Source organism: Ambystoma mexicanum, chromosome 3p (genome assembly GCF_040938575.1).
Source record: "Ambystoma mexicanum isolate Mex_15411 chromosome 3p, UKY_AmexF1_1, whole genome shotgun sequence".
Taxonomy (NCBI): domain Eukaryota; kingdom Metazoa; phylum Chordata; class Amphibia; order Caudata; family Ambystomatidae; genus Ambystoma; species Ambystoma mexicanum.
The window spans coordinates 1,083,459,517-1,083,486,300 of NC_090925.1; the positions used below are offsets into that span (position 1 = coordinate 1,083,459,517).

Genomic DNA, 26,784 nt, shown 5'->3' on the forward strand with positions numbered 1-26,784 from the left:
AAATTGGAGGGGAGGATAGTACTGGCATGGAACATTCTTGCACAATCATTTTACCCATCTGATAAGGCATCGTGAATTGTGGTGCCCATAACAGAGATCGGACTTATGGTACACACTGAGAGGATGTGAGTGACCACAAAAGGAATAGAGAGGGTGGAGTGGGACCGGTGGTACGTAGAAGGCACACTTAGCATTCTGGGTAAGGGAAATCAGATGGGTAGGGGGCGGGAGAAGGTTGGGGTGGGATTAACAAGTGGAATGTTGTTGTAGTTTGCCTGTGGTAACCCTGTTAATTACACAAATGTTTTCTGATTAGATTATAAGCAAAACAAATTATTCAAGTAAAATGTTGATTAAAACTTTCCATGCCTAGGCGCACCCGAATTATAAAAATAAAAAGGGGGCGAGGGGCATGGCCAAGATGGCAGGGTAAGTGGATGGTTCCCCAGCGCTGCTCACGGACCCGATGCACAAGACGACTTCTCGGTCACTTATGAGCCCAACATCCCTGAACGGAATCCCCTGGGGCTCACCGAGACTGGTAGTTTCTGGTGCAGAGACTCCCTGCGGGTGGGAGGACAGCAGGCTTGGTGCCGAGTTGCTCCCAAGATGCTGGACGGACTTCCCTGTGGCAGCAGGTAAGGCTGCGAGGAGCCGTGGCCTAACGAGCGGTGTGGAGACCGATAAATGCATAGGGTGGAGCTGGCAAGGCTATCTTCGTTGCCGCACAGATCTATTGGCGTAGTGATCTGCTGACCCGGTGTCTACGGACAAGCAGGGGGTGTCCCATGTATCAGAGGAGAAGAAGTATAGAGGTGGATGGGGACAGGCCCAAGCCTTGGAGGCCTCACTTAGAAGCATCATCCTACTTGTCCCTGGAGCGTGGCTCCTCCCACTCGAGTCAGGAGAGAGATGCAGTGAAGGAGTGTTGGAGCCCAGTACTTCTCTGGGGCCCATGGAGATGTGCACGGAGCCTGACACATCTTGGCCGCGGCTGTCACCGGTGAGACGAGCCAGCGCTGGGAAGGGGCACCAGCGCAGGGTGCCCCACCCCATTCTCTCCGGCAAAAGGCACAAGGAAAAAAAAAATGGGTGACCCCGATACTCTTTTTAGCCATTTCCAAGGCATCGTCCACAGCTTTATCAAACAAGTTAGACTCCTCTACTGGCTTATTCAACAAGGAGGCCCGAGTCTCTGGTTTTAAACCACATTTATTTTTTGCCCAGCATGTCTCTTGAGGAGAGTGCCCTGTGCCAGAGTGTGTCCTGCCGTTTCAGCAGCGTCTAGAGCGTGTTTGAGGATGTTGTGGTTCACCCGTCTACCCTCAGTCACAACCACAAGCAGGGGTGTTTGTGTGGGTTTAGGGACCTCCTGAATGCCTTCTTGGACCAGGCCCCATTGCACGTCACTAACTAGCGAGAAGGGGGGTATTGTTTGCAATTCTGGTAGAATAGGCTGTGAACGTGGTAATACGTTTGCCAAGGGCATAGAGTTTCTTGCAGTCCTTGTAGGGGGAGCCTCTGCAGTAGACAGTGGTACTCCAGCCCTTTTTCTTGTGGTTGTAACAACCAGAGAGTCTGGTGTGTGGCATGGCCTCGATTGTACATAGGTTCAGATGGAGAAGGGCAAAACAGTTGCTCAACTCTAGGGTTGACCGCCCTTGTAAGGGAAGGAGACAGTAAGGAAGGAGCAAGGTGTTTAATAGATTTCAGCAGAGTAATAGCTTGACTTGTAAGAGGTTTTTCCTTAAGAATGTCCTCAAAAAAATCAGAGTCCTAAACCACCTCCTGTTTGGCGATCTTAAAGTGGTCTGCTGCCCTCTTTAGGATGGCATTAAATACCATCTTGTCATCTATTGGCGATGGGTGCCTTGGTTGAGGTGAGGAAGGTGGGTAGCAGTGGGTTAGAGCCAAGGCACTTCATAAACTGGTTGATCTTGTCCCCAGTCTGGGCCCTGGTCAGTTGTGTCCTGACCAAAAGGATTGTCCTCATGAATAAAGGGATTGTGATAAGTTTCTTCTGGCTCAGAGAACTCTAATACCTCCTCCTGATGAGTCTGTGCATGACTTGGGAGCAATAAACCTTTCAGAAAATTCTATTAATTGTGACATTTTATCCATGTAATTTTCAAACCTTTGTCTAGTCCACAGGGATGAGGCAGAGGGATCTAGGGGAGGGAAGGGCTCTTCAGAGGGGTGGGGGAGGGATTTATCGGTTAAAGCCCTAGAGAGAGAGGGGCTGGGGGCTCTCAGCGTACACCTCTAGACGAGAGGGGGTGCTTCTAGGCCGTTCTGCTGCCGAAACAATAGCCGCAAGACTCTTGCGTAACTTCAGCGGCTGTATAATGGATTTTGACGTGCCTGTAGGCACCATCGCGGATGTCGACTGTCGAAACTTTAGAAGCTGACGCCCTCTTGTGCGGCTTGTCGGCACTTGTGTTCTTTTTAGTGGGAACGCCCTAATGAGTCGAGTGCCCAGTCACATGCCGAGAAGACTGTTGCAAGGAGGGCGCCGGACCACAAGGTTCGGCAGGCACTGCTGAATTTTTCAGCGGGCCTGATGCGTTTGGTGCTTCCTCGACGTATTGGTTGAGGGGGCTCCAAGGGTTGGCTACTTTTCACTGGGTGGTGCGTGTGTGCCCCTGTCGCTGGGGTGTAAACCCTCCCATAGCAGTACCAGTGGTCTGCCTGTCGGGGGCCGGGGATAGGCACCTGGGAACCGGGGGGGGTTCCGCCTAAAAGGCCTATGGCCTCCAGATTGGAGCCATAGCTGCCGCGTCCTCATCATCCGAGGCGACTGGGAGCCACTTTCGGCCTACATCGCGTAGGCCGCCCACCACTTTGTCCGCCTATATTTTAACATCTTAGGACGAAAGAGTTTGCAGGACTGACAGGATCGCTCATCATGATCACAAGCTAAGCACCTATTGCATTTGCGATGGGTGTCCTTCCAGGGGTATTTTTCGTAGCAAGACGGACAAAACTTAAATGGAGTCATCTCCACAGCAGAGGTAAAAGGCAGCAGCCAGACCAGAAAGGGTAAGGGGGGAAAAGGAAATGCACGCTCAGAAAGTATCAACCCAGGGTCAGACTCTCCCTTCTGTAAGGGCCTGGCCGGAAGGCTGACGCTACGGTGTCGACAGACCTCAATCGAAGCACCCGTCACCAAACAGCAGTGGATGTCTTCGGCATAGGGGTCCACGAAGTAGTCGTCGAACAGAAGAGTCAAAGACTAGACGACCAACGGACGTGGGACAAAAAAAAATAACTATTTGCAATATTAACTCTGCATAAGGCAACCAACTAGTTGGGCAGAAAAAAACAATCTGAGGGACCTCGATGCGTGAGGGATTTTCGTTACATGTCACGTCACGTTCGGGATAGTGTTAGTCACGCCCATGTTGATGTACCCTGTTGATCCTCGAAAGAACGATGCAATAATCTGCAATTACCACTAGATGTCGGACTATATGAACAGCATGCGATTCTAAGCATCAGAAAATGCGTTACTTACTGACCCTGAATAGCTGCTGCTCTGCTTAAACTGTAATATTGCTGAGCTAATTCAAATAAGTGCTCTTACTTGCCTGACTGAAGTCACTGTGTGTGGTTAGAAGAGTACATGGTAAATTACTCACCTGTTGGGTTGTGCTTTCCCTAAACTGCTCGGGGGCACTTCTAAAATAGTTCACTGTACCCATACATATCATTGAGAAGCTTAAGGGCTCTAGGTAGTATAAAAGTTAAATTACTCCCTCTGAACTGTGTTCTAAAAAGTAACATTGGTGTGTAGTTGTATCCATCCTTGATAGAAGAAAGTGATATATCTGTAACAGTGTTGGTCTAATCTAGTTTTGCTATAATTGAATATCACTGTGTATATTCTGACCAATAGTGCAGACTACCCTTGAATTACTTATTGTATTCTGAAGTATACCTAACCTGGTTTTACTCCCCAAGAATAGCTTCATGCCATTCTAAATGGGTTATAGATTTTGACTCACCTGGACTGCTGATTGTACTCTAAATAAGGTTTGTAGACTATAGTTAGAGTTGGTTTTTATAATTGTGTTTATATAATAGGTTACAGTACTTACCTTTCCCAAGATTTATCTTGGCCTACCCGCATTTCTCAGGTGGTACAGCCTTATACTAAAACTGGCATTTTTGTACTGCCTCAGATATGGTTTTATGAAGCCTGTGGACTAGAAAAACCCTCCCTAACACGAGTACACCCACTACTCGCACATGCACAAATCATTCAAGGATTTACTACATTTTCGCCGCTACGCCACAAAGATTTTGAACCCATGACAATATATCACCATAGCATGGTAGTAGCTGTGTGCATAGGCTTGGGCTGTAGCTGGGCGATATGGAGGCTACCACTGCAAATTTTTAATGACCCTGCTAACGCTAAAGAGCTTAGGAAATCGATAGAGTATTTGAAGTTGAATGATCCATCCGTTACTTCACTGAGTAACCACTAAGATGCCCTTAAGGCAGTAGCTAACAACCCCAGCCGCAGCCTCACACCAGCTGTTCAAGCAAGCAGAAAACCAACTGCTTGGTGAGCTGAAGCAAAGGGAGACCAAGCTCAATGAAAATCCAACGAGAGGAGCCTACAAAGAAATGAGAGAATGCAACCAACTCCAGATGTTGATGGTGCAAAGATCCTACTGCACCATGCTAAGAGTGCAACAAGGGTTTTACAAGCATGGCAATAAACAGGGTAGAAAGCTAGCTAGCCAACTTAGAACCAGGACGGCAAAAGCATTTATTCATACAATACTAGATGAAAACTGGGAATAAAGAGGGGATGAAAAACAGAAGCGGAAAGCTTTCCAGACTTATTATGAGAATCTTCATAGGGCAGAAAACACAGATTTCAATCCACAAGAAGCCTACCTCGGTAGCGTAGAACTACCGTACCTGCTGGAATGTGAAAATCGAGACGTTAATGCACCCATAGACCCCCAGGAAGTTATCACAGCTATTAAATCGAAAACATCAAATAGATCAGAGGTCAGATGGCTTAAAGGCTCCATTTTACAGACCACTCCCTCAGATATTGGTGGCAGCAATGGCCAAACAATGTATTTCTATACGATAAAGAGGTGAACTTCCACCTTTCATGAGGGAAGCGAACATTACACTTCTACAAAATGCGGGTAAGGATCCCAGGAGTTGGGCATCTGACAACCCAATGGTACTCCTGAATCTAAACAAAAATATTTACTAAAATACTAACCAAAAGAAGGGAACATTTGATCCCTATGCAGAATCACCAAGATCAGTCTGGTTTTGTTATCGGCAGAAGGACAGACAACATACATCGGGTCCTGCACTGAATAGACAACATACACAGGTCCCCAGTGCACCTTCTCCTATTCACCCTATATGCTAAAAAAGCATTTGATAGAGTGGACTGGGACTTTCTTCGACTGGCACTCTCCAAATTTAGATTCGGCTTTGGAATCACAAACATGGTTATAGCCAAATACAAAACTCCCAACAGCTCGCATACTAGTCAATGGGACCTACACGGATGCCTGCCTTCTTACGCAAGGCACCTGACAAGGATGCCCGTTATCGTCCATTTGGACAACTAAGGCATAACATTTGCGAGGACGAAACACAAGTAACCCTGACCAGCCCCCCATACATCCTTGCAACATGCAATGGAGGTGCTGCAACTCTCCCGCAGAACTTCTGGATTCATGATTAATTGATATAAATAGGAGATCCTTAACTTAAATATATCACTGACATTAAAGTCCTAATTCCCTTTCACATGGGCTGACATGTGCATAACAAATCTCGGGAGTCAAGCTCACAGCTAATAGCAACCAACTATATAGCACTAACTACACAGCCCTCTGAGCAAATCACGCCCCACATGGTTTGGGAGAATGTTAGCGATCAACCTCCTCTACATGCCATCAGTACCCAATTTAGCACTAAGTGGACAGATGCCCAAAATATATTAACAAAATATTGGTCGGGAGGGAGGGTGGTTGTTATAAGCCTATGAATACATTGCTGATAAGTGGTGAACATATGTGTTTGATGTTGCGAAAATAAAAAGGGATATGCACTTTTGTGGTGCAAAAGGTTCCAGTCCAGTCCCCTTGAAGGGACTTTTACAGTATGAAAAGGAGATGGGACGTAGGAGTGCAGGTGTCCCCCAGGCTGTTAAAATCAGGTTGCACTATGCGCCTGCCATTACAATTACTGCCATTTGCCAGGGTTGCTTATAGTGCAAACAATGTAACTGAATTTGAATGGTGAACGGCAGCAGTGTGGGGTGGGAGGCCCTGCTTTGTACTTGTTCACGCTTGATAGATCTTCAAATGTCATACTCCTCAGTAAGAAACACTCCCCAGCCCAAGATGGGTTTATTTGTTAAACTGTGCATCGACACTTAGCATCCCATATTTTTCCTCCCCAGGATGGCCTGCATATCGTACCTGCAAGTCTTTCTGGCCTGATCTAGTTTAAGGATGGCAAAAGGTGCTGCAATAGCTCATCAGCATCCCATTCTATCTATGAGAGTTCCCTTCCGAGGCCCAACAAGCCCAGCACACAAATAAATATCAATTAAGAGACGCTGTTGCGTGTACCCATATGAAATTAACACCAAGGCACTCTGGCGATCTCAGATGGCAGAAAAGAGTGGAGACTGTCTGTTCCACTACTTCTCATTGTGCTGTAGACAGAGGGGTTACTACTTTCTACAGTTATTCCCATTGCTAAAATATATAATTTGTCAGATACATTCATCCTTGCAGGGACAAGGACCTTCTGCACCAGAAACATCACTACAGCGAAACTCACAGGAGGAAGACATTGCATTATTTCTGGAAAGCATCTACAATGTTATGAACATTTAGACCCGGTCTACTAAAGACACTTGGAGCACAGTAAGTTGGACTAGATCACCTCCCTTTACACTGGTACTGATGTCCATTCTAATCAAGAGAACAGAGACATCGAGAACAAGATAAAAAATGTTTTTGTATAAACATAAACCAACAATTACACATTTATCTCTCAACTGCAGAGGTGTGCATACTGCTCAGCAGAACAGCTGATGCCTGACGTTTGGCATAATGATATGCAAACAAGCAGGGGCCACACTGGTGAGAGCATAAGCCTATATGAAAAAACTTACAGAGTGGACTTCACATTAATGGCTCCGTGGACCTACCACTAGAATGAATATGGTTCCACAGTGTGAATGTATGAAAAATGTTAAGAAGAAGAAACACTGTTTATGAGTAAGAAAGGTTAATTTCAATAAAATACCAGAAGATCCCAGGCATACATGGAGTAAACAAATAAGCATTTCTCTCAATTTCTGCAGCTTCCATTCAGTTTAACAGCCATTGTTCACAAGTTGAATCACAGTGGGCTCACTGCACCGCCACAATTGTTTTGCTTTGAAAAACACATTATTCAAGAACAAAAACATAATCCAACTTGTCAGGCAGCAATTGATGAAGGAAACCTACCCCTTGGATTGGAGTCCATTTCACCAGATGTTAGCCCAATTAGATTTGAACGGTGAGTCAAAGTTCTTGTGTAGAATTGTCGGAACTGAGACCTACCAGAGACAGAAATACTAGGAGCTTCTGGATTGTAACCATCAGGCTCATAGGTATCTATCGGGAGAAGAAAAAGGGACATGAGATAATCTGATCATCCAAGGGAAATTTCAGCACAAGTTGAAGCTTTTTAAAAGAAACATCCTTTAGTCAACTAAACTGAAGCTAAAGAATTGTGTGAAAGCACAAACCATACGAAAGCGTTTAGCATTACAAAATATAACAAAATAGAAATTAAGACACATAACTAACCCAAATAACTTGGCCGAGTCTGCTCACACAGAAATCCGAGCAAGATTGATTCACTTTAGAATTGGTATTTAAATTACCCTGAAACTATACCTTTATCACAAAAGGTCTAACTGTAAAGATCCCTGGAATAAAGAAAGTTTGTTAAATGCTTACAATAGATACCTCTATGTAGATTTTAAGAACACTTGCCGCCACTTCAGTATCTAACAGGAGTTCCAGTCCATTATGCTGAACCATAGTTTGCAGACACTGCGCAGCTAATGTGCTCATGTGTCAGTCATCAGCAGCACTGCACTACAAGGAGATTGTGGCTTCCCAATTTAAATGAAATCTTGGGTGTAAATCGAACTGGTTTAAATGCCTCTATCTCACTTAAACGATGGGTGCGAGAACGTTTTATCCTGCCACTATGGTGCAATGTCCTATGTATTATGGACTTTGCCAACCTAGTTTACCTAACATTTTCATTGATATGTCTGTATTGGGGCCTCATTGTCAACCACAAAATGTTGACCATGATTCTAAAAATGCTATTTCTGCATGCAAAAAAATAGTTGAATACCTCTTCAATGATGAAAAATGTCCTCAATAGGGTAGGCGGAACATACAGGAAATTGGGCAGGATGTCTTCACAGAGACTAACAGTGAGAGAAGGCACAGCCAGATTTATTTTAAAAAATCATTCTGGCTCCGGCCCCTATCCACTGATCAGCTCACAAAATCTCACCAGTGAGGGTAGGGATTGAGGGTCTGTCATACAAGCTGAAGGAGTTAATTAGGGTTGACAGTGAAAAACAACCAATGCAATCAAGGTGCTGAGATTACACTGTGGTTGGTTCAGCAGGCCACAAAGTAATTCCTTGAATTGAAAACCCTATGTGACAGGCAAGTGGCCTTTTCAATGTTCTGCTCAGCAAAATACGGTTTTCGTACAATGGGACGGTGCTATACTTCACAGCACCTGAAGCTTCTCAAATAGTGTCTACATGTTACTGCTGCAGTCAGCGAAAAAGAATGACAAAAGGACAGATGGAGCCCGAGTGGGTCCTCAACCAATGAAATCTAAACTGGGATTTTACTCTATCAGTTAGGTATTTTTGTGTTACCTGTAATTTACTGACAATATTTAAACTGATGTGCTAATATGCTCTTCCTCAAGGGTTGGACATCCTGGGGACTTTGTGGCACTGACTGGTTGCAACACACTAGAGGCTCTTCAAAGACCATATCACAGGGGACTTCGGAATAATGTTACTTTTTGCTTTGTATGGATTTTGTTAAGCTGAATACAGAGGGTGGCTTATTGACCGGCAGGTTGGACAGCCAAATGTAGGCTGGATTTGGAGGCACATGTGTGTTTTCAATCTTGAAGACATGAGATTACCTTTTTTTAATTTTTTTATTGTGCATTTAGTCACACAAAAGGACTTTACACATTGTCAAATTCATATTACACATTTTTCAATTCATATTAATTCATGCGAACCCTAAAATAACTAACACAAAAGAAATGTAATTAAAATGTACACATTACTAAAAATCAAAAAGGAAGTTTTAAAGTATAAACAAAACACAACAAGCAGGTCTTCATTGTTAAGATCACAAGAATTCAATACAGTCCTTCACACTGCCTTATTTGATGAATTACAATGAGAGTGTTACGAAATTAAATTCATTCAATAGTTTCAATAGAGCAATTGATAATTAAATCTCCTTTCCTGCCGATTGCCTATACAAAAGACTTAAGCTGAGATCCAGGCAGTATCATGCACAAAGTCTACAAAATATTTTTTTCTGATTGTTAAAGTAAATGACATGAGGTTACATAGTGAGAATGGGTTATGTTTATGAACCGGGAACAGAGCGGGAGACATAACCGTGGTTGTGAAATGTTTAGGCACGAAACAGAGAGCTGAATAACAGCATTTAGGTGAGAAATGGTATGCCACATCTTGGTAGTGTGATTAATCTGAGGTGGTCATCCCAAAGAATGTCACCTGGAACCCTTCTCATGTGGCCAAGGAAAAGCAAGTGGGATGTGACACGGGTCCGAAAAAAACAATTTGCCTAATGATTACATAGTCTATATGGCTTATTGTCAAATTGAAGATTTTCAAGTGAATACAACTAAGTCCATGATGGACCTCCTGTTCCATAATGCTCTCAGTACTGGGACGCGAAAGAGGGATTCAGAGTTGTCAGACTAGTATGCAGTCTAGTGGTTGTAATAGCCCAAACCTGAGCAGTGCCTTTAAATATTTAAAGTGTGTTCAAGTGCTAGTTGGGAGAGGGCAGCAGGAGCATCAGACGCGGGGGATGGCATCGCCGCTTTGCCGATAGCGGGACGCTGTGAAGAGACGGTGGCTGATGTCGTAGTGCTCAAGAGATGCAGAGGATGCGCAGCAGGAAGCAGTGCAGAGGCAGCGGTCCTGAAGGAGAGAAGCGCTCTCTGCGTCCTGCATCCTGCTCAGGTGCAAGGACGTTACTGGAGGGCGTGTGGAGCAGGAAGCCGACCGTAGCTGTCTAACGGGAGGGAAGACCTGAGGAGCAGCTAAGCAGAAGAAGCGGGACCAGTGGAGACGCCAGCATGAACCAGTGAGTTGACCTAATCTGGGTAACCCTGGGGCACTCCAAAGCTGACCGCTGCGCAAGAAAAAGAATCTTGAATACCAAGCATTTAAAGTCAAGCAGACAAAGTAATTGTACGAAAGAGATAGGGCGAACAGAAGCATATTGCAACTCACTGTACCACCCAAAAAGGGTGCAATAATAAAAGGGGATACAACTTACTTGAAAGGAGAGGCACAATAGGAACATTGTAACCCGCATTGCCAAAGTAGGGCAAACATACAACAAAAGTGGTCCAAATTTAACAATCAAGGCTATCCAAATAAAGGACTTTATTTCCTGCATTGCCAAAGCCAAGAGATATCCAGACAGATTGAATACAGCAATACAAGCAGTTGTAAATCACAATGTCTACAGCTAATAGCTTGTATGAAAGAAATCAAGGACAACAGGAGAAAAGCCCTCCTTGTAGAATTATCAGTGGGGAGGGAATTGCAACCTGCACTGCCAAGGGAAAACAAATCAATGTAAGAATCATCGTCCTCTTGTACAGCTTGTGTATGAAAGAAGTTATAAGCCAATTGTGTTTCAAGTCAAAAGACTTACTCCAGAAGATGATGTTGGTTTACCTTTCCCATAAAGAAGTGTGGAAAGTTGTGAACAAGCTTCACCACAGAGTACAAGTAGTAGTAGTAGTAGTAGTAGTAGTAGTAGTAGTAGTAGGAGTTTTGCCCTGGCATGCAAGTATACCAGGAAGAGAAGTTTAAGTACTGTGAATGTGGTAGAAGGTTGTGAAGATTAAGGTGGAAGAACAAGTTACTTACCAACTGGTAACGTTCTTCCGACTGAATGTTCCTCCAACGTATTCCACATCTTTAACATGTAATGTCCACAGCAGTGCACTTCGGAAACTTTTTCGGCAGAGGGCATCCCGCGTCGATGGCGTCAGGTCAATGTCCCTCGAAGGCCTCCGTTGAGGGCGACCTCACAGCATGTTAAAAATAGGACGCACGGCGCCCGTATCCTCAGTTTATTCCCTCAGAATGTGTGGCACCAGTCTCATGTGTGCTTGACTGCACTTAGCCTTGTGGAAACGGAAGCTGCAATCGCATAGGAAATTCTCCTGAGGGGCAGGCTGGGAGGGCGATATGGAATACGTTGGAGGAACATCCAGTTGAAAGAAAGTTACCAGTTGGTAGGTAACTTGTTCTTCGAATGGATTGTGTCCTCCAACGTACTCCACATCTTTGACAGACTCCCAAAGCAGTACCAGTAAATTGAGGAGGGAAAAGATTTTAGAGTACCCAAATAGATTGCGGAATAAACAACCGCCTTCCCAAAGGCCATATCCTGACCATGGATTGCATCCAGGGAATAATGTTTAACAAAAGTGGGGATGGAAGCCCATATAACGGCATCACAAATATTCCCAATAGGAACACACCGCTGGACGGCGGTGGAGATAGCCACGCCCCTAGTGGCATGAGCTCTCAACCCTTCAGGAAGGTCCTTACCCGCCAATCAGTAACACTCCGTAATGGGTACGGATAATCCACCTGGACAAGGTCCGTTTGGCAACAGCCTGGCCCAATCGGTGTCCAGCATATCCTACAACGAGTTGATCATCCAACCTGACCCTCGACATCCTAGAAATGTAAAAGCTATGAGCTCTCCTAAGATCCAACCGATGGAGTCGCTACTCTTCCTTACCAGGATGAGGAGGAGGCTAGAAAGATGGAAGAACCACCTTTTGACTCAAATGAATATTCAGAAACTACCTTAGGTAGAAAAGAGGGACGTACTCGCATTACAACCCTGTCCTTGTAAAACACAGTAAAGTGTGGCTTAGATGAAAGTGCCTGCAATTCACTCACTCTGCGAGCAGAAGTAATCGCAACCAAGAACACAGTCTTGAAGGACAGTAATATCAAAGGACAAGAGTGCAAAAGTTCAAACGGAGCACCCATGAGAAATTTCAAAACCAAATTCAATTCCCAAACCGTCTCCTGCAAAGGGGACGGCAGGAATACATTAGTCATTCCTTTAAGAAACTGAGAAATCAAAGGAATCTTAAAGTAAGAACATTCTTCAGACAAGCGCTTAAAGATAGACAGCGCCGCCAGGTAACCTTCAATGGTACACACTTGAAGGCCCCTGTAGGCCAAAGAAAGTAAGAAAGACAAAAACCATAGGAATGGAGCACTGAAAAGGATCAACTTTGTGAACCCTGCACCAGTCGCATAACTTACGCCAATGGTACAGGGATTTTGTTGCAGGCTGCCTGGCCGAAAGCAACTACTCCATGATGTCATCCGGGAGGTCCCAATCCTTATACCTTAACCTTTCAGATACCAAGCCTGAAGGTTGAGAGTGTTGACCTCTGGATGGAGAACCTGAGGATCCCCCTGGCCCCCCTGCGCGAGAGCAGATCCTCTCAGTAGGGAAGACGGCGTGGAGGGCAGATGGACATTCCTAGAAGGTCTGGGTATCACGCTCTCCTTGTCCAATCCAGGGCAATGAGGATCATGTGGGAACCGAACCTCCGTAACCTCTGCAACACTTGAGGAATGAAGGGGACTGGAGGAAACGCGTGGAGCAGTGGGAATGACCAATCCACCACGAACAAGTCTCCCAGGGCTCCTCTTGGAGGAAATTCCCTTGAGCAGACCCTCTTGCACTACCGGATTACATTGTTGGCGAAGAGATCCACTTGCGGGGTTCCCCAAAGGGCGAAGATCGCCTGAAGGACTTCCTGAGCCAACTCCCACTCGTGGGGTGGGTAATGGCAATTATGTATGTTATGAGGAGTGTTGTGTGGGGTGGCGGGGGTCTCCCTCTGCATATATGTGAAATAATTAAGAAATAAATGAAAATAATTCAGCATTTTTAACCGCAGGATTTTTTATGTGACTTTATTACATGGAACCGCACTATCGCAGCCAAGCCTTTATCTATGGAGGAACACAGAGAAGCTGGGGTTGGCAATTAAACAATTCATTTTGTTTAAAAAGTCGTACTAAAGCTATGTAGTCTCATACATGGCGAAACAAAGATATTTAGCGCAGCTCGCTAAGATAGAGAAAGAAATGTTAAGACAAGCGTCTCACAGTACGCAAGCCGTAGGCGCTTTAAGAGCCCACAGCTATTGGGTAGGAGAATGGAAAAAAAAACGGACACATATTTAAGAAATTAAAGAGTAGCTCCCCTTGATGTTGTGTTGGTAGTCGAATAGAGTTGATACCACTACACTGAAATAGGCCCATGGGGAAGCTGTTGAACACCTCTTTAATGCCTCTTTCATAACAATGAAAGAGCAAAGAAAATTCAAAGAAATTAGGAAAGAAGACAGTTAGTAAAAAGCCTGTGATTCAGCCTGGCAGGGAGGTTTGAGGAAGACGATGAGGACATTAGCTCGCAACCTTCGGTTGAAGGACAAGCAGCTTTTAAAAAAGCCAGAAAAAAAGCTGCATGGCAAGTAAAAAGGGGTCAAAGTAAAACAGGTAATCTAACCAATTGGCTATTTGGTGAGCACGAGAAGAACAAGAAGAAATGCAAATTGCTGCCCATTCAGGGAGGACAGACATGGAGAACAATGAAACTATTCTGGAGGGATCACTGGAAGAACTCATTCCAGTGGTCCAAGAGGGGTAGGTCCTAATGCATGAGAAATTGACACTGAGGAAAAGAAAGGCCCAGCATTTAATATGAATGTGGGGTGACTAGGTCATTTACCAACCATGTCCCCACAATTTTGAAACATATTACACTTATTAAGCCATCATCCGGCACCAAGTCTTGAAAAGTTCTGTATTGAACTAGGAGCAAATTGAGGATCATGCTCTGCCTTTGACTAAAGTCCACTGTTATGCATCTCATGTGTTCCCGTTGGTCAAGGCTAACGCTGTGTCCTTACTCAAAAGGGTTACAACCTTGATTGTCCCGTAAAAGGTATTAATAAGAGACAAAGCCGGCTGGCCTGTAAACCATCTATATTAAACCATAGAAAGCAACGCCAGAAGAGAAGACTCAAGTCCTTGAGCTTGATAAAAAGACTGATGGGCTAAACTGCTAAAGCCCAATGGGACTAGCTGTTCTCTTTTTCAGCCACAAGGGCATGCAAGTCCTGATAGTCCCTGGTGGTAAATTCATGGAACACCAGGGGCCATACCCATTTGTTTAGTGAAAATGGCTCAGTAAATATATTAAGTGCAGCAGATTGTATAATGTTGCAGGAAACATGGCTTGTGGGGGATGTGGTATTTTATGGATACACGTGCAACCAAAGAGGAGTCAGGAAGGGTGAAAAGGGGAGCTCCTATGGCAGAAAGCCATTTGTATTGTAGTGAAATCTGTGGTGCCCAATCCTAACATACTGGCGGTCGAAATATCGGTCACTGAATATTTACATACATAATTGTGATGAACTAGTTACTTACCCCTGGTAACGTTCTTTCGACTGAATGTTCCTCCCACGTATTCCTCATCTTTGATATTTGATATCCAGCTTCAGCAGCTTTGAAACGACATTTTGGCAGAAGGCGCGGTGCATCGATGCAGCCGACTTGATGTCCCTCGAGGGCCTCAGTCTGGACGGTGTTGTCATCTAAGGTATAAATTGCACGCGCATCGGCCGTTTGCTTCACTTGTTTTTTCTTTTAGCAGAACTACCTGCGTAACCACGGGTTTGACCGTAATAATTTTGGAGGAACGAAAGCTGTAATAGCATGGAATATTCTACTGTGGGGTAGGCTGGGGAGGCAATGATGAATACGTGGGAGGGAAATACAGTCGAAAGAACGTTAACTTGTTCTTCAAATGGATTGTGTCCTCCCACGTATTCCTCCTCTTTGATCGACTCCCAAAGCAGTTTTATTTTTGGTGGAGGGAGTATGAATTCTTTCTATAGTTTCCATGAACCGAATGGAGGACAGTCTTTTCAAAGCTTCCATCCTGAGGGAAAAATCAAGCAAGTAATGCTGCGTGAAAATCTGTATAGTAAACCACATAGCTGCCTGACAAATGTTTTTGATAGGAACACCTCTCCAGAGCCAAAGAGGTAGCCATGCGCCTGGTGGAATGGGCCCTCAAGCCTTCTTGAGGATCTTTGCCCACTAGTCTGTAGCATTCTGAAATTGCTAGAATGATCCATCTGGATAAGGTCTGCTTTGTCACAGCCTGACCCAGTTTGTGACCTGCATAGCATATAAAAAGCTGGTCTATACAAAGTTTGGATAATATAGAGATGTAGAAGCTTAGAGCTCTACATGGATCTATTCTGTGTAACCTCTCTTCCTCCTTGCCAGGATGAGGTGGAGGACAGAAAGTGGGCAATACAATTTTCTGTCCTACTTGAAAATCTGAAATGATCTTTGCCAAAAATGAAGGCTTAACCCTCAGGACGACCATGTCCTTGTGGAAAATTGTAAAGGGTGGTTTAGATGATAGTGCGTTCAATTCACTCACTCTACCGGCTGATGTTAGTGCTACCAACAAAATAGTTTAAAACATTAGCAACCTGGGGGTGCACACAAGAAATGTTAACACCAGATTAAGGTCCCAAAACTGGAATCTGGAAACGAGAAGGGGGTTTGGGGTCAGGGGGCGGGGGGAGGTCACATTGCCGAGTGCCTTCAGAAATTGTGTTACCAGTGGGATCTTAAAATATGAAGATTCCTCAGACGAGCACTTACATATGGATAGCGCCACCAAATAGCCTTTAATTGTTCCAACCAGGAGCCCCAGATTGGCTAGCTAAAAATGTTTTCCAACAACAATGGTACAAGGACCTTTTTGTTGGCCTTCTGGTCGAAAGCAAAATCTCCATTACGCCATCCGGGAGATCCCAATCCTTGTATCTCAGGTTCTCAGAAACCATGCTTGAAGGCTGACCTCTGGATGGAGAACCAGATCATCCTCTCGCAAGAGGAAGTCCTCTCTTTGTGGAGGATGTATTGGAGAGCAGATGGATATGTCCAGAAGGTCTGGGTACCACCTCCTCCTGTCCCAATCCAGGGCCATTAGGATCATAAGTTTGCGAACCTTCTAAACCTCCTGATCAAGTGAGGAAAATCGGGGACTTAAGGAAACGCGTGCAGGAGTGGAAACTCACAGTTCACCATAAACTCGTCTCCTAGAGCTCCTTTTGGAGGAAATTCCCTGGAGCAGTACAGTTCACACTTCCAGTTGACATTGATCATGACAGATCCACTTGAGGGGTTTCCCAAAGGCATAAGATCTCTTGTAGGACTTCCTGAGCCAGTTCCCACTCGTGGGAGACTGCTCCGCCTGCTCAGAGCATCCCCTGCTCTGTTCTCCTCTCCGGCTAGCTGAACTGCCAATAGGGAGAGTCCTTCTTGAATTGCCCAGTACCAGAGCTGCACTGCCTTTCTGCACAGTGGTAGTGAACCTATACCTCCTCTCTCGTTGAGGTAGTACATGGCCACTGTTTGTCCTTATCAGGACATTCTTTCCCCATACAGACGGCAGAAAAGCCTTCGGCGCATGTCTGATTGCCCTCAGCTCCAAAGGATTGATGTCTAGTTTGGACTTGGATGGAGACCAACGACCGCTGATTGTCACATCGTTGGCATGGGCTCCCCAGCCACGAGTGAGGCAACTGTCACTACTGTTATCGCTGCCATGGTTGCCAAAAAGGTTCTCCCTTCAGAATGTTGTCTTCGCAGGCCCACCGCAGGAGATCCTGTGCAACCCTGCTTGGAATCTGGAGTAGGTCTGACATGTTGCCCGAGAATTGAGACCATTGAGTTCCGAGAGCCCATTGACGCGATCTCATCCTCAGGAGAGCTTCTGGCACCAGGCAGGAAAATGCAGGATGCAATGAGGCCGAGCAACCTCAAAAAGTCAAAGGCTGGAAGACGCCGGGCACTTTGAAACTTGGAGACCATCTTCAGAATGTCTTTAGCCCTCACCTCAGGGGGCAAAACTCTTTCCCAAGGATGTATCCAGTGAGGCCTGATTAATTGGTTTGAGATGGTGTCATATGGGACTTTTTGAAATTGAGGGAGTAGTCCAGTCTGTGAAGAGAGTGGAAGGTGATGTTGAGATGATCCAGTGCTTGTTCGGGAGAACGCAACCTGATCAGCCAATCTTCCATGTAGGAGTAGACGTGAATCCTCCCTCTCCTGAGACTCGCTGCCACCACCGCTATCAGCTTGGTGAAAACCCTCAAGGCGGAGGTCAGCCCGAAAGGCAGAACCTGAAAATTATAATGAGAACCTCCAATGGCGAACCTTCTCAGGTACTCTGTGCTTGAGATGGATTAGCACATGAAAAAAAAGCATCATGATGGTACAAAGACACCATCTAATCCTGGAGTTGGACGGCCTGAAGGATCTGAGAAAGTGTTACGATCTTGAACTTGTCCTTCCTGAGGAACTTGTTCAAGTATCTGAAGTCCAAGATGGGTCTAAGTCCTCCGTCCTACTTGGGTATTAGGAAATATGCAGAGTACCATCCTTTGTTCCTCTCCGCAAAAAGCACTGGTTCTATAGCGCCTTTCTCTAGCAGGGCCAAAATTTCCTTCACAAGGAGCAGATCAGGAACCCTCAAAAAATGGCCCCCCGTTGGATGGTTCCGAGATCTCTGAATGAAGGTAAGGCAGTAACCTTGGGCCATGGTTTCCAATGACCAAGCATCCGAAGTAATGTCTGGCCATTCTTTCAAATGCTGAGACAGCCTGCGTCTCACTAGTGTTTTGTGACTCAAGACCTCAGAGGTTTTGAGGTGGCTGAAGCAGTGGCTGTTGGTAAGGATGCCCCTTGCTTGAGCAGGCTTTACACCTCTCCCTCGTCCACCTTGAGGGATTCTTCTTTGGCATCTTTAACAAGCCATTCCTCTCGCTCTTCCGAGGAGTAGTAGTAGTGAAAAACATCTACAGCTCCAATGCTGTCCACTGGGGCGAAAGGGCTGAGGCTGCCTATTAGTGGCACCTAAATATTTGGCTGCCGCCTTAAAGGTCTGCAACTTCAAGTTTTCATCAACCTTGCTGCCAAAAAGGGGGGGGGGAACCAGTCAAAAGGCATTTTAAGGAGTCTGGATTGCACATCTGGCGCAAATCCAGACTTCCTCAAACACGCAAGTCTGCGTATTACGCTGCTTATTGCCATGACTCTGCTGATGCTGTCAGCAGAATCCAGACCCGACTGAAGAGACTCGCACATGGCTTCTTTTGCTGTCTCTAATAGCTAAGAAACTGTCTTTTTCCTCTCCCTTGGGAATATGCTCAGCCACCGTGGAAATACAGTGCCATAAAGTGAATGAAAATGTAGCTAAGGCACATGTGGAGTTGGCGGACGCAAGAGCCATGCTCCCTGCAGAAAATACTTTCCTTGCCCATGCACCTACTCTCTGGTCATCCCTATCTGGAGAGATGGTTGAGTAAGCCGTCTGTTTTGAGGTTGCCATAGCTGCCTGACCACTGGATTTTCTGCGGTGGGGTGTTTCGAAAAGTAGTTGTGGTCACTACAAGATGGGCAGTATTTTCTTGTCAAGTTTTTGTTTACTGCCGGACTTCACTCCGGCGTCTCCTAATTGGCAGACACCCTTTTTGAACTGCAATATGGAAAGTTAAAATCTGATCCATTCGCTGACCCTTAACAAGGAGGTCGGTCAGATCATCCTGCTCGGAGGGGAGGTCTACTCAATCCAAAGTAATCTACAATCTTCGACATCAACTGTCTATATGATATATCTGCATGCTCACCAGATTCAGGTTTACAAAATTCTAGCTCTGGTGAAGTGTCCACTCCACTGGCTGTTTGCAACTTGTCAAAGATCTTTTAGCCTTGACTCCTCTGATATAAAACTATCAGACACATTTGGTGTACCATATTGTAGTGCTTCCCCAGAGGCATAGCATCTCCAGTGCCCTGGTCCTCCTTTGCAACCTTTCCTCTTCTACCCTCCATCCTCTTCAACTCATCCAGAAGAGAACCACAAGACTTATCCTTGCCCTCAAGCCCAGGGACCGCATCTCTGCAGTGCTGAAATCCCTTCACTGGCTTCCCGTGGCTTCAAGGATTAAGTTTAAGACTCTTTGCATTGTCCACAAGGCTTTCTGGGGCTGCGGCGCACTATCTGCAACACTCTCTTACTAAATACTCTCCTTCCCGAGCCCTTTGCTCGTCAGAGGGTGAGCCGCTTCTCCAAGCAGAGACTTGGAGAGGTTTGGGGGGAGATCTTTATCCACTGCAGGTGCCTCCCTCTGGAACAGCCTCCCTGTCTCTCTCAGTCTTGAGCCAGAGCTTCCCTCTTTGCCGCCTCCTCTCTCCATCTCCCCTGCTAACAGCCTCCTCCTGCTCTCTCACTCGCTCTCCTCTACTTCTGCTCAGTTTCGCTGACTGGCTGCCTGGTGTACTTCAGTGCCTCACAGCTCCCTAGCGTTCCTCGCCAGTCCCCTGTACCTGCCACCAAGCCTTGCACTTGCCGCAGCATTACTGTACTTTGGTTATGACCAATGAGAGTGGCATCTCTCTGCACTTAACCAATGTTCTGACAGGACAGGTTGCAGTTGGTCCCTACTGCCCCGCCCCGACGCACTTCCTGTTGTGTACTGCATGATCTGAATGTACCATGCCTAGTAAGATAGTTTGTCTTGTCCTAATATATTCCCCTCTCATGCATGGTTGTTCCTTGAAACACATGTGCATAAGTGCATAATAAATAATCGATCAAATGGCGCATCATTATCGGATGGCTAATTTTCCTCAAAGCGAGGTTAGTGATTTGAAATAATCCTTTCTAGGTAAAGGAGTATAAGTCTTATCTGGGATGGGCTACAAAGGCTTCAAACATTTTGAACTCGACAAGTCGATATTTTTACTGAAGTCGATTTCGATGGTACTGAAGGCTTAGATGGTGTCGAAGGTGCCATTGGTGTCGAAGGCGCGGCTGGCGCCGATGGGGCAGCCTACATCGATGTCAACAACCTCGATCTCGACTTGTGCCGAGAAAGAAAACATTGTCCAGTGTGTACGTCAGGGGGTTGATCTCCTTAGAATCTGCCCAGTGACAGAACCTGCTCCATTTACTCCTGCACTGGCTCCTAGTGGCCTTGCTCCTAGTGCCCTGGATGATCAGGTGCTTGACGGTGATCTGCTCAGGAACCATGCTGCAAGGGCTAGCTTCTGAGGAGCTGGGTGGAGAACTCTGCCCCCCCTGCTGGTACAGGAGAGGTGCTGGGCCCAGCAGAAGGTGAATGGGTGGTCTGTCCGAGAGGCTGAGCAATTCGGAGAACCACGGTCTCGCCGGCCACCAAGGCACTATCACTATGATGCTGAGGTGATATGCCTCCTTTATTTTACGGAGTCATGCCCTCCCATTGAACCTGCATGGCGTCGCCCAGGGAGCTGGGACCTAGTCGCTGCCAAGACGCAAAGGGATGGCACTTCCTGTTCGTCCAGGAGGCAAATAGATCCACCTGAGGATGGCCCCATGCGTTGGCCACCACCTGCAGCACCTGGTCGTTCAATTGCCACTTGTAACTGTCCGCTCCCAGCCTACTGAGCCTGTCCGCTTCCAAGTTGGCCTCCCCCAGGAGGTGGACGGCCCTGAGGTAGATGTTTACCAGGGCCCATTCCCACATGCTGACCGCTAGGTTGCAGAGCGGTAGGGATGGGAACCTGGCACCCCCCTGCTGACATAGTACATGCTGGTGAAGTTGTCGGTCTGGATCAGGGCGGTCCTGCCCCTGATGAGCGGAAGGAAGGCTGTGAAGGCTAGCCAAATGGCTACAAGCTCCAGCCAGTTGATATGCGACTCCTGTTGGGTCCAGACTCCATGGACGCTGTGGATCTCCAGAGTGGCTGTACAGAATGGCTCCCCAGACGTCTAGGGAGGAATCCATAGTAATGGTGATCTGTCGAGTTGGCGCCCGGAATGGCCTGCCCGTCCGCAGATTGCAGTCCTTGGACCATCACGTGAGGTCAGAGCGGAGAGAAGGTGGTATGCGGGCCAGCTCCGCTTGGGAGCCCTTCTCTTTATTCCATGAGGCTGCAAAATGCAGCTGCACTCTCCTCATTTGGAGCCTCTTGTGTGGCACGGCCAAGAGACCGCTGCCATGATACCCAGCAAGTACTGGTACCACCCAGCAGAAGTCACTGGTCTGGTATGGAAGTGCGTAGTGGCCCACTTGATGGCTGTAATCTTGTCCTCCGAAGGAAATCCCTTCTCTGAGCTTGTATCCCAGATGAGGCCCAGGAAGATGAGGCTCTGTGTGGGCTGCAGCTGAGACTTCTTGAGGTTGATGGTAAACCCCAGGTCGTGGAGTGTACTCATAAACGCGGCAAAGAAAGTGTTGACAACCCCCGCTGGGGATCTTGCCCTGACAAGCCAGTCATCCAGGTACGGGTAGACATGGTGGCCCCGAGGAGGGCTGCCTCAGCATTCATAACTCTGGTGATCACTGTGGGGGCTGAGTTGAGGACAAAGGGTAGCACCTTGTACTGGAAATGACAGCCCATGATCCTCAAGCGTAGGAAGGAGCGATGGGGCTGCCAAATCGGGACGTGTAGGTAGGTGTCCTTCAGATCCAGGGAGCACAACCAATCTCCCTTGTCTAGTGTCTCTGCAATGAGTGCTGGCGTAATTATCTTGAACATTTGAAGAGGGAGGGAGAGGTTGAGGGTGGAGAGGTCCAACACAACTCTAAGGCCAGCCTACTTCTTTTTTTGTATGGCGAAAATCCTGGAATAGAAGCCTAATCCTTTCTGGGAGGCTGGTACTTCTTCCACTGACTGGCTCTGGACGAGTAACCAGATCTCCATCAACAGAGTTACCGTCTCAATCTGTGGGAGCAGAGGGGAGGAAGGAGGAGAGGGAGGTATAAGTAGGTGGTAACCCATGGATACCACAGAGGATCCATGGGTCTGCGAAGTTCTGGCACCAAAAATGTATGCAAGAGGTTAGTCTACCCCCCACTGCAGACACATGCACCCAGGGGGACATATACCTTTTTGCTCTCTGAGGCTTCTGCAGAGGACGGGGACTGGAAGAAACCCTTGCTCCTTCCAACACCCCCTTTTGTGTCGCTTGCGCCGGTGCTTACTCAGCAAGTGGTCCGGTTGCCTGGACCTCAGTTCCTGGAATCCCCGGAACCTGCCATACGCTCGCCCCTTATCGGAGCGTTGATGCGACTGGGTGTACGCCTTGGGAATGGCTTTTGTAAGAATAAAGACTTTGCAAGCTGTTTTTATCCAATTCCACATCGGTGGTAGAGTGGAAGAGGTCACTAACCTCGAAAGAAAGGTCCAATATGCGATTCTGGACGTCGGGGTTGAACTTTGTAGCCCGAAGCCAGGCTGTCCTCATGTCCGTGGCGATGTAGATGGCCTGGCAAGAGGTGTTGATGTGGTCCACTGTGGACTCCACGATGTCTGCGCTACCAGCTTGGCTTCCCCTAGACCCACCTTAAAGCGTGCCTGGCTCTGAGCTGGGAGATCCGTAAGGAAGTCCAATATTTCTCGCCACCACCTCTGGTTAGCTGCTGCAAGCATGGCATCCGCGCTGACTTGACAAAGGCGCAGGGAGGCGTTGGAGTACAGCTTTTTCCCGTAAGCCACCAAAATCATCTTCTCTTTGCCAAGCTCCGCAGAGGACGAGGTGGCCGAGGACGACTGAGGCTAACAGTAGAGTGACACTGCAGCAATCATCGATGAGTGTGGCGAGGGGTGCGTAGATACCAAGAATGTATCCCCCTCCATCTGTCTATACTATATTTGCCATTGAGGCACCGATTGACAGACTGGGCCGAGTGTGGCTTGAGCCAACCCTTCTTGGCCAGAGCAACGACATCCTTCTGCATCGGGACACCCGTCTTGGTAGGGGGTCTTAGGGAGAGGACCTCTGCCAAGACCCCCTCCTCGGGTCTCGATCTCTGCTGGACAAACTTTTTGAAGTCCTCTGGATGCACCGCTTCGAAGAGTTCTCTCCACCTAGCTAGTCTGTTCTTCAGTGCGCGTTGAGTCAGAGTTGCACGCGGTGCAACCTTCCCAGCTGTGGTCAGGGCCAAGGCAGCAGAGGCAAAGAGTGTGAGGGTCAGACGTGGGAAAGAGTCCCTTGCAGGCTGGACACCCGCAGAAGTCGACATGCACCAGTGAGGAGCGCGACGCCAGAGGACAAAGTACCTAGATGACAAATAAAGCCAAAAAAGATAAGAGAAGAATCCAGTGAAGAGCACATGGAATTACATGGCAAGGCCAAACCCAGGAGCGCTGTGTCATGATGCCTGCCTCCAAGGAGCCAAACCAGGCCCGGCACCCTCAGAGACAGAGACCATGCATTCAAGGGAAGTCCCAGCAGCCCCAGATGGGGGCCCTTTGGACTCAGTCCTGGCGCCATCGGCGCCAGGCTCATACAGAAGTAGGTTGGGAGTAGTGCTTGGTGTAAACTTACCTGTGCAGACCATGCTGCAACTTCCAAGACTGGAAGGAACTATTTTTCTAGGGACTACTTGATCTCTAGGGTGTGACCGGTGGAGGAATACATATTTCTAGGGGAAGAATGCATACCTGGAACTACTTGAAAGGCTATTTAAGCCACACCCAAGCAGCAGACCACGCTTTGCGTTGTTCTGCACTTAGCAGCTGGACGCTCACCGTGCCTGCTCCTGCCTTGGTCCTCCATCCCGCCTGCCAGCATCCTGGAAACACCTAAAGAAGAAAAGGGAAGAGAAAAGGTGAAAACAAGAACCTTACCTGATACATCTGCACTCCGACGATCCTGCAAAGAAGGCAAACATTTTAAAACGCGCATCGCGTCGCTCGCAGCACGCTGCATTTCACTCACATGCATGTGGCGTTTTCGAGTCCTGCGACGTCCATCCGGAGCTTCCACCGCCATCCAGCACCTATTGGAAGGAAGGAGAAAGAGAGGTGAGAAGGGAAACACGAATCTAAGTAGAACTTACCTGTGGTTCAATTCCCTCTCCGCCTTCGGGTTTGTGCCATACCTTCGGCATCTCAGCACCCCGGCCCCTAAGGGGAAAAGAAACAGACATTGTATTAGTGAAAGCATGTGAGAACATTAGCAATACGCTCACTCAAGACTTACCCATTTGCAAGAGAGACACAGCAGTTCTTTTCAGGTCGGCGCCTTTCCTCCGGCATTGCCGTACCCCGGCCCCTATGGGGAAAAAGACATTGGACATTAAAGGAGATACTTAAAACTGCAAAGGAATCTCTCATCGGAATTCTTACCAGAATTTGGCTTCATCCAAATTGCCTGCAGCCCGGAATCTTCTCCAGCACCTGCGAAAGAAAAGAACAGATGAGTGAATATAAACCCAAACTTGCCATAAACATTTGCGGTACAACGGGAATGGACAAACTAGTTTAAACTCATCAATCCAGTGAAGTAACTGGAATCACAACACGCCCCTGCATCAGAAGCAGGATGGAGAGCTCGTCATTTTGGTCCCTAAGGTGAGTCTTCGCAAGGAATCCCAAAAGGGTTTCACGGAGGGAGAGAAGGGAAGTGGGAGGTCGGAACATCACCCGCAGACTATTAACCCTTCCTTTTCACACACAGTGGGATATTCCTCCGAGCCAGAAAAGCCAGGTTGGGGAATCCAGTCCAGTCCATCTTCCGGGTCTTACGCATCTCTGCAGAAGAGGTCACAGCAGTCCCAGCCACGCCCGCGCCTCCGTGGGAGCCAGGCGAGCGTTACACGCTGCTGAAAACGGCCTGGTCACGTTGACACGGAAAGAGGAGTGGTGCCGATAGGCAGAGTCAGGGTAGCGATGGTCCTAGGGCCGTGCCGCTGAATTTAAAGGGGAAGAAGGTTCATCTGGTGAAAAAGGTTCCGTCTCCCGTCACTTGGAAGGGACACCCATACACTATGGAGGCAAGGGGACGGGACGTTAGAGTATTAGAAGTTATATGAATGAGGTAAATAAAGAGTAGAAGTCTTTCGAGACTCTGAATGAGATGGTGTATTGGAGAGCCCAATAACTGCAAGATTCCTCCTGATGAGCGATTGTAAATTCCTTAAACTTGGAGCAAATGAGGTAATAGTCTTTGATGAGGCAATTAGAATGGAAAAAAAGGCCAAGAGACAGGTATGGAGAGACATAGGTAAATCACAATTAGGTGAGGGGGAGATATAGATATAGGAATTGGATTAAGCAATATAAACAATATTGGAACACCATAGGATGGCGCAAGAAATGTATACAGTGTTAAGTACTGCGGATGGTAAAAAGCTCTGAGCTAGGGTTAACAGGCGAAAGCAAGAAACAGGGTCAAAATTGATCTGTAGTATAAGTGAAGAGAAGTGGTGCACATTTTTAAGAGCGAAATTTTATGCCAAAAAACAACCTAAATGGATAAAAGCGGAAATCGCACAAAGATTTGAGCAAGATTAGATAGTAAGGATCATAGGTGGTCTGAAATAGCCTGGCACTCCTGGCCCTGATGGGCTTTGACATACAGTTCTGACGTCAAATCCCATATTGTGGTCAGATATTTTGCTCCCTCCGTTCAGTAAGATTATAACTCTGAATGATGTGCCTGACCCCTGACGGGCAGCTCCTCTCATACCAGTACACAAGGGCAAAAGAGAATTACAGACGTTTGTCTACGATAGGTGGGCAGAGTAAAATCTTTGCCCCCCTGCATGAGACAAGCAGTTGGGTAGAAAACAACCACATAATGAATTGTTATCAAACAGGCTTCAGAAAGGGGCTATCTACCTCTATTAATATATTAAAAATGAACACGCTGATTAAGCAATCAAGAGTCAAGGAGGCCCCTTTATGCCCCGTTTATTGATTTTTCAGCCACATTTGACACAGGAGACAGGTCAAGTTGGTGCTGAAATTATAAGACATGGGGATGGATGCCCACTAATTTGCTATATTCTTGCCAGTTGTTGTACCATAATAACATGGCTAAAATTAGACTGAATGGAATGGGAACTCTTTATGGCCCAGTCCCTACAACTGGGGGGGTTGGGGGGGTCAGAAAACTGTGTATTAGCCCCTCTACTGTTTCATTTGTTCATGACTGAATGCATTGGCATTGGAGAGAATTAATAATTTTACTCCAAGATTGGGCTCAATGAAGGTTGGATCGCTTTGATATGCCAACGATATTGTTGTCTTGGATAACACATTTGTAAGTATGAGTTGGAGAGCCCAGGTTGGATTATGAATAATGGATTATGTGGAAAGTAATGAGCTAAAGTCAACATGGAGAAAACCAAAATATATGTGTTTTGGCAAATCAAAGGTAAATGGGAAACGCGTGTTGTCTAGCAACTGAACAAGTGATAAGGTTGAGACCTATTGCCATCCGAGATACAATTTGGAGACAAAAAAGGTGAGGAAATATTACTTTGTAA

General features: G+C 46.8%; 1 protein-coding gene across 4 annotated transcripts in view; it reads right to left on the reverse strand.

Annotated features, from left to right (window-relative positions):
- RBM27 (RNA binding motif protein 27) overlaps positions 1 to 26,784 on the reverse strand; it is a 1,859,884-nt gene that overhangs the window by 736,950 nt on the left and 1,096,150 nt on the right. For all 4 annotated transcript variants that reach the window (XM_069652445.1, XM_069652444.1, XM_069652443.1 and 1 more), the window contains one exon: positions 7,515 to 7,664. In XM_069652445.1, coding sequence (XP_069508546.1) covers positions 7,515 to 7,664 — 150 coding nt within the window. The remainder of the gene's footprint in view (positions 1 to 7,514; positions 7,665 to 26,784) is intronic.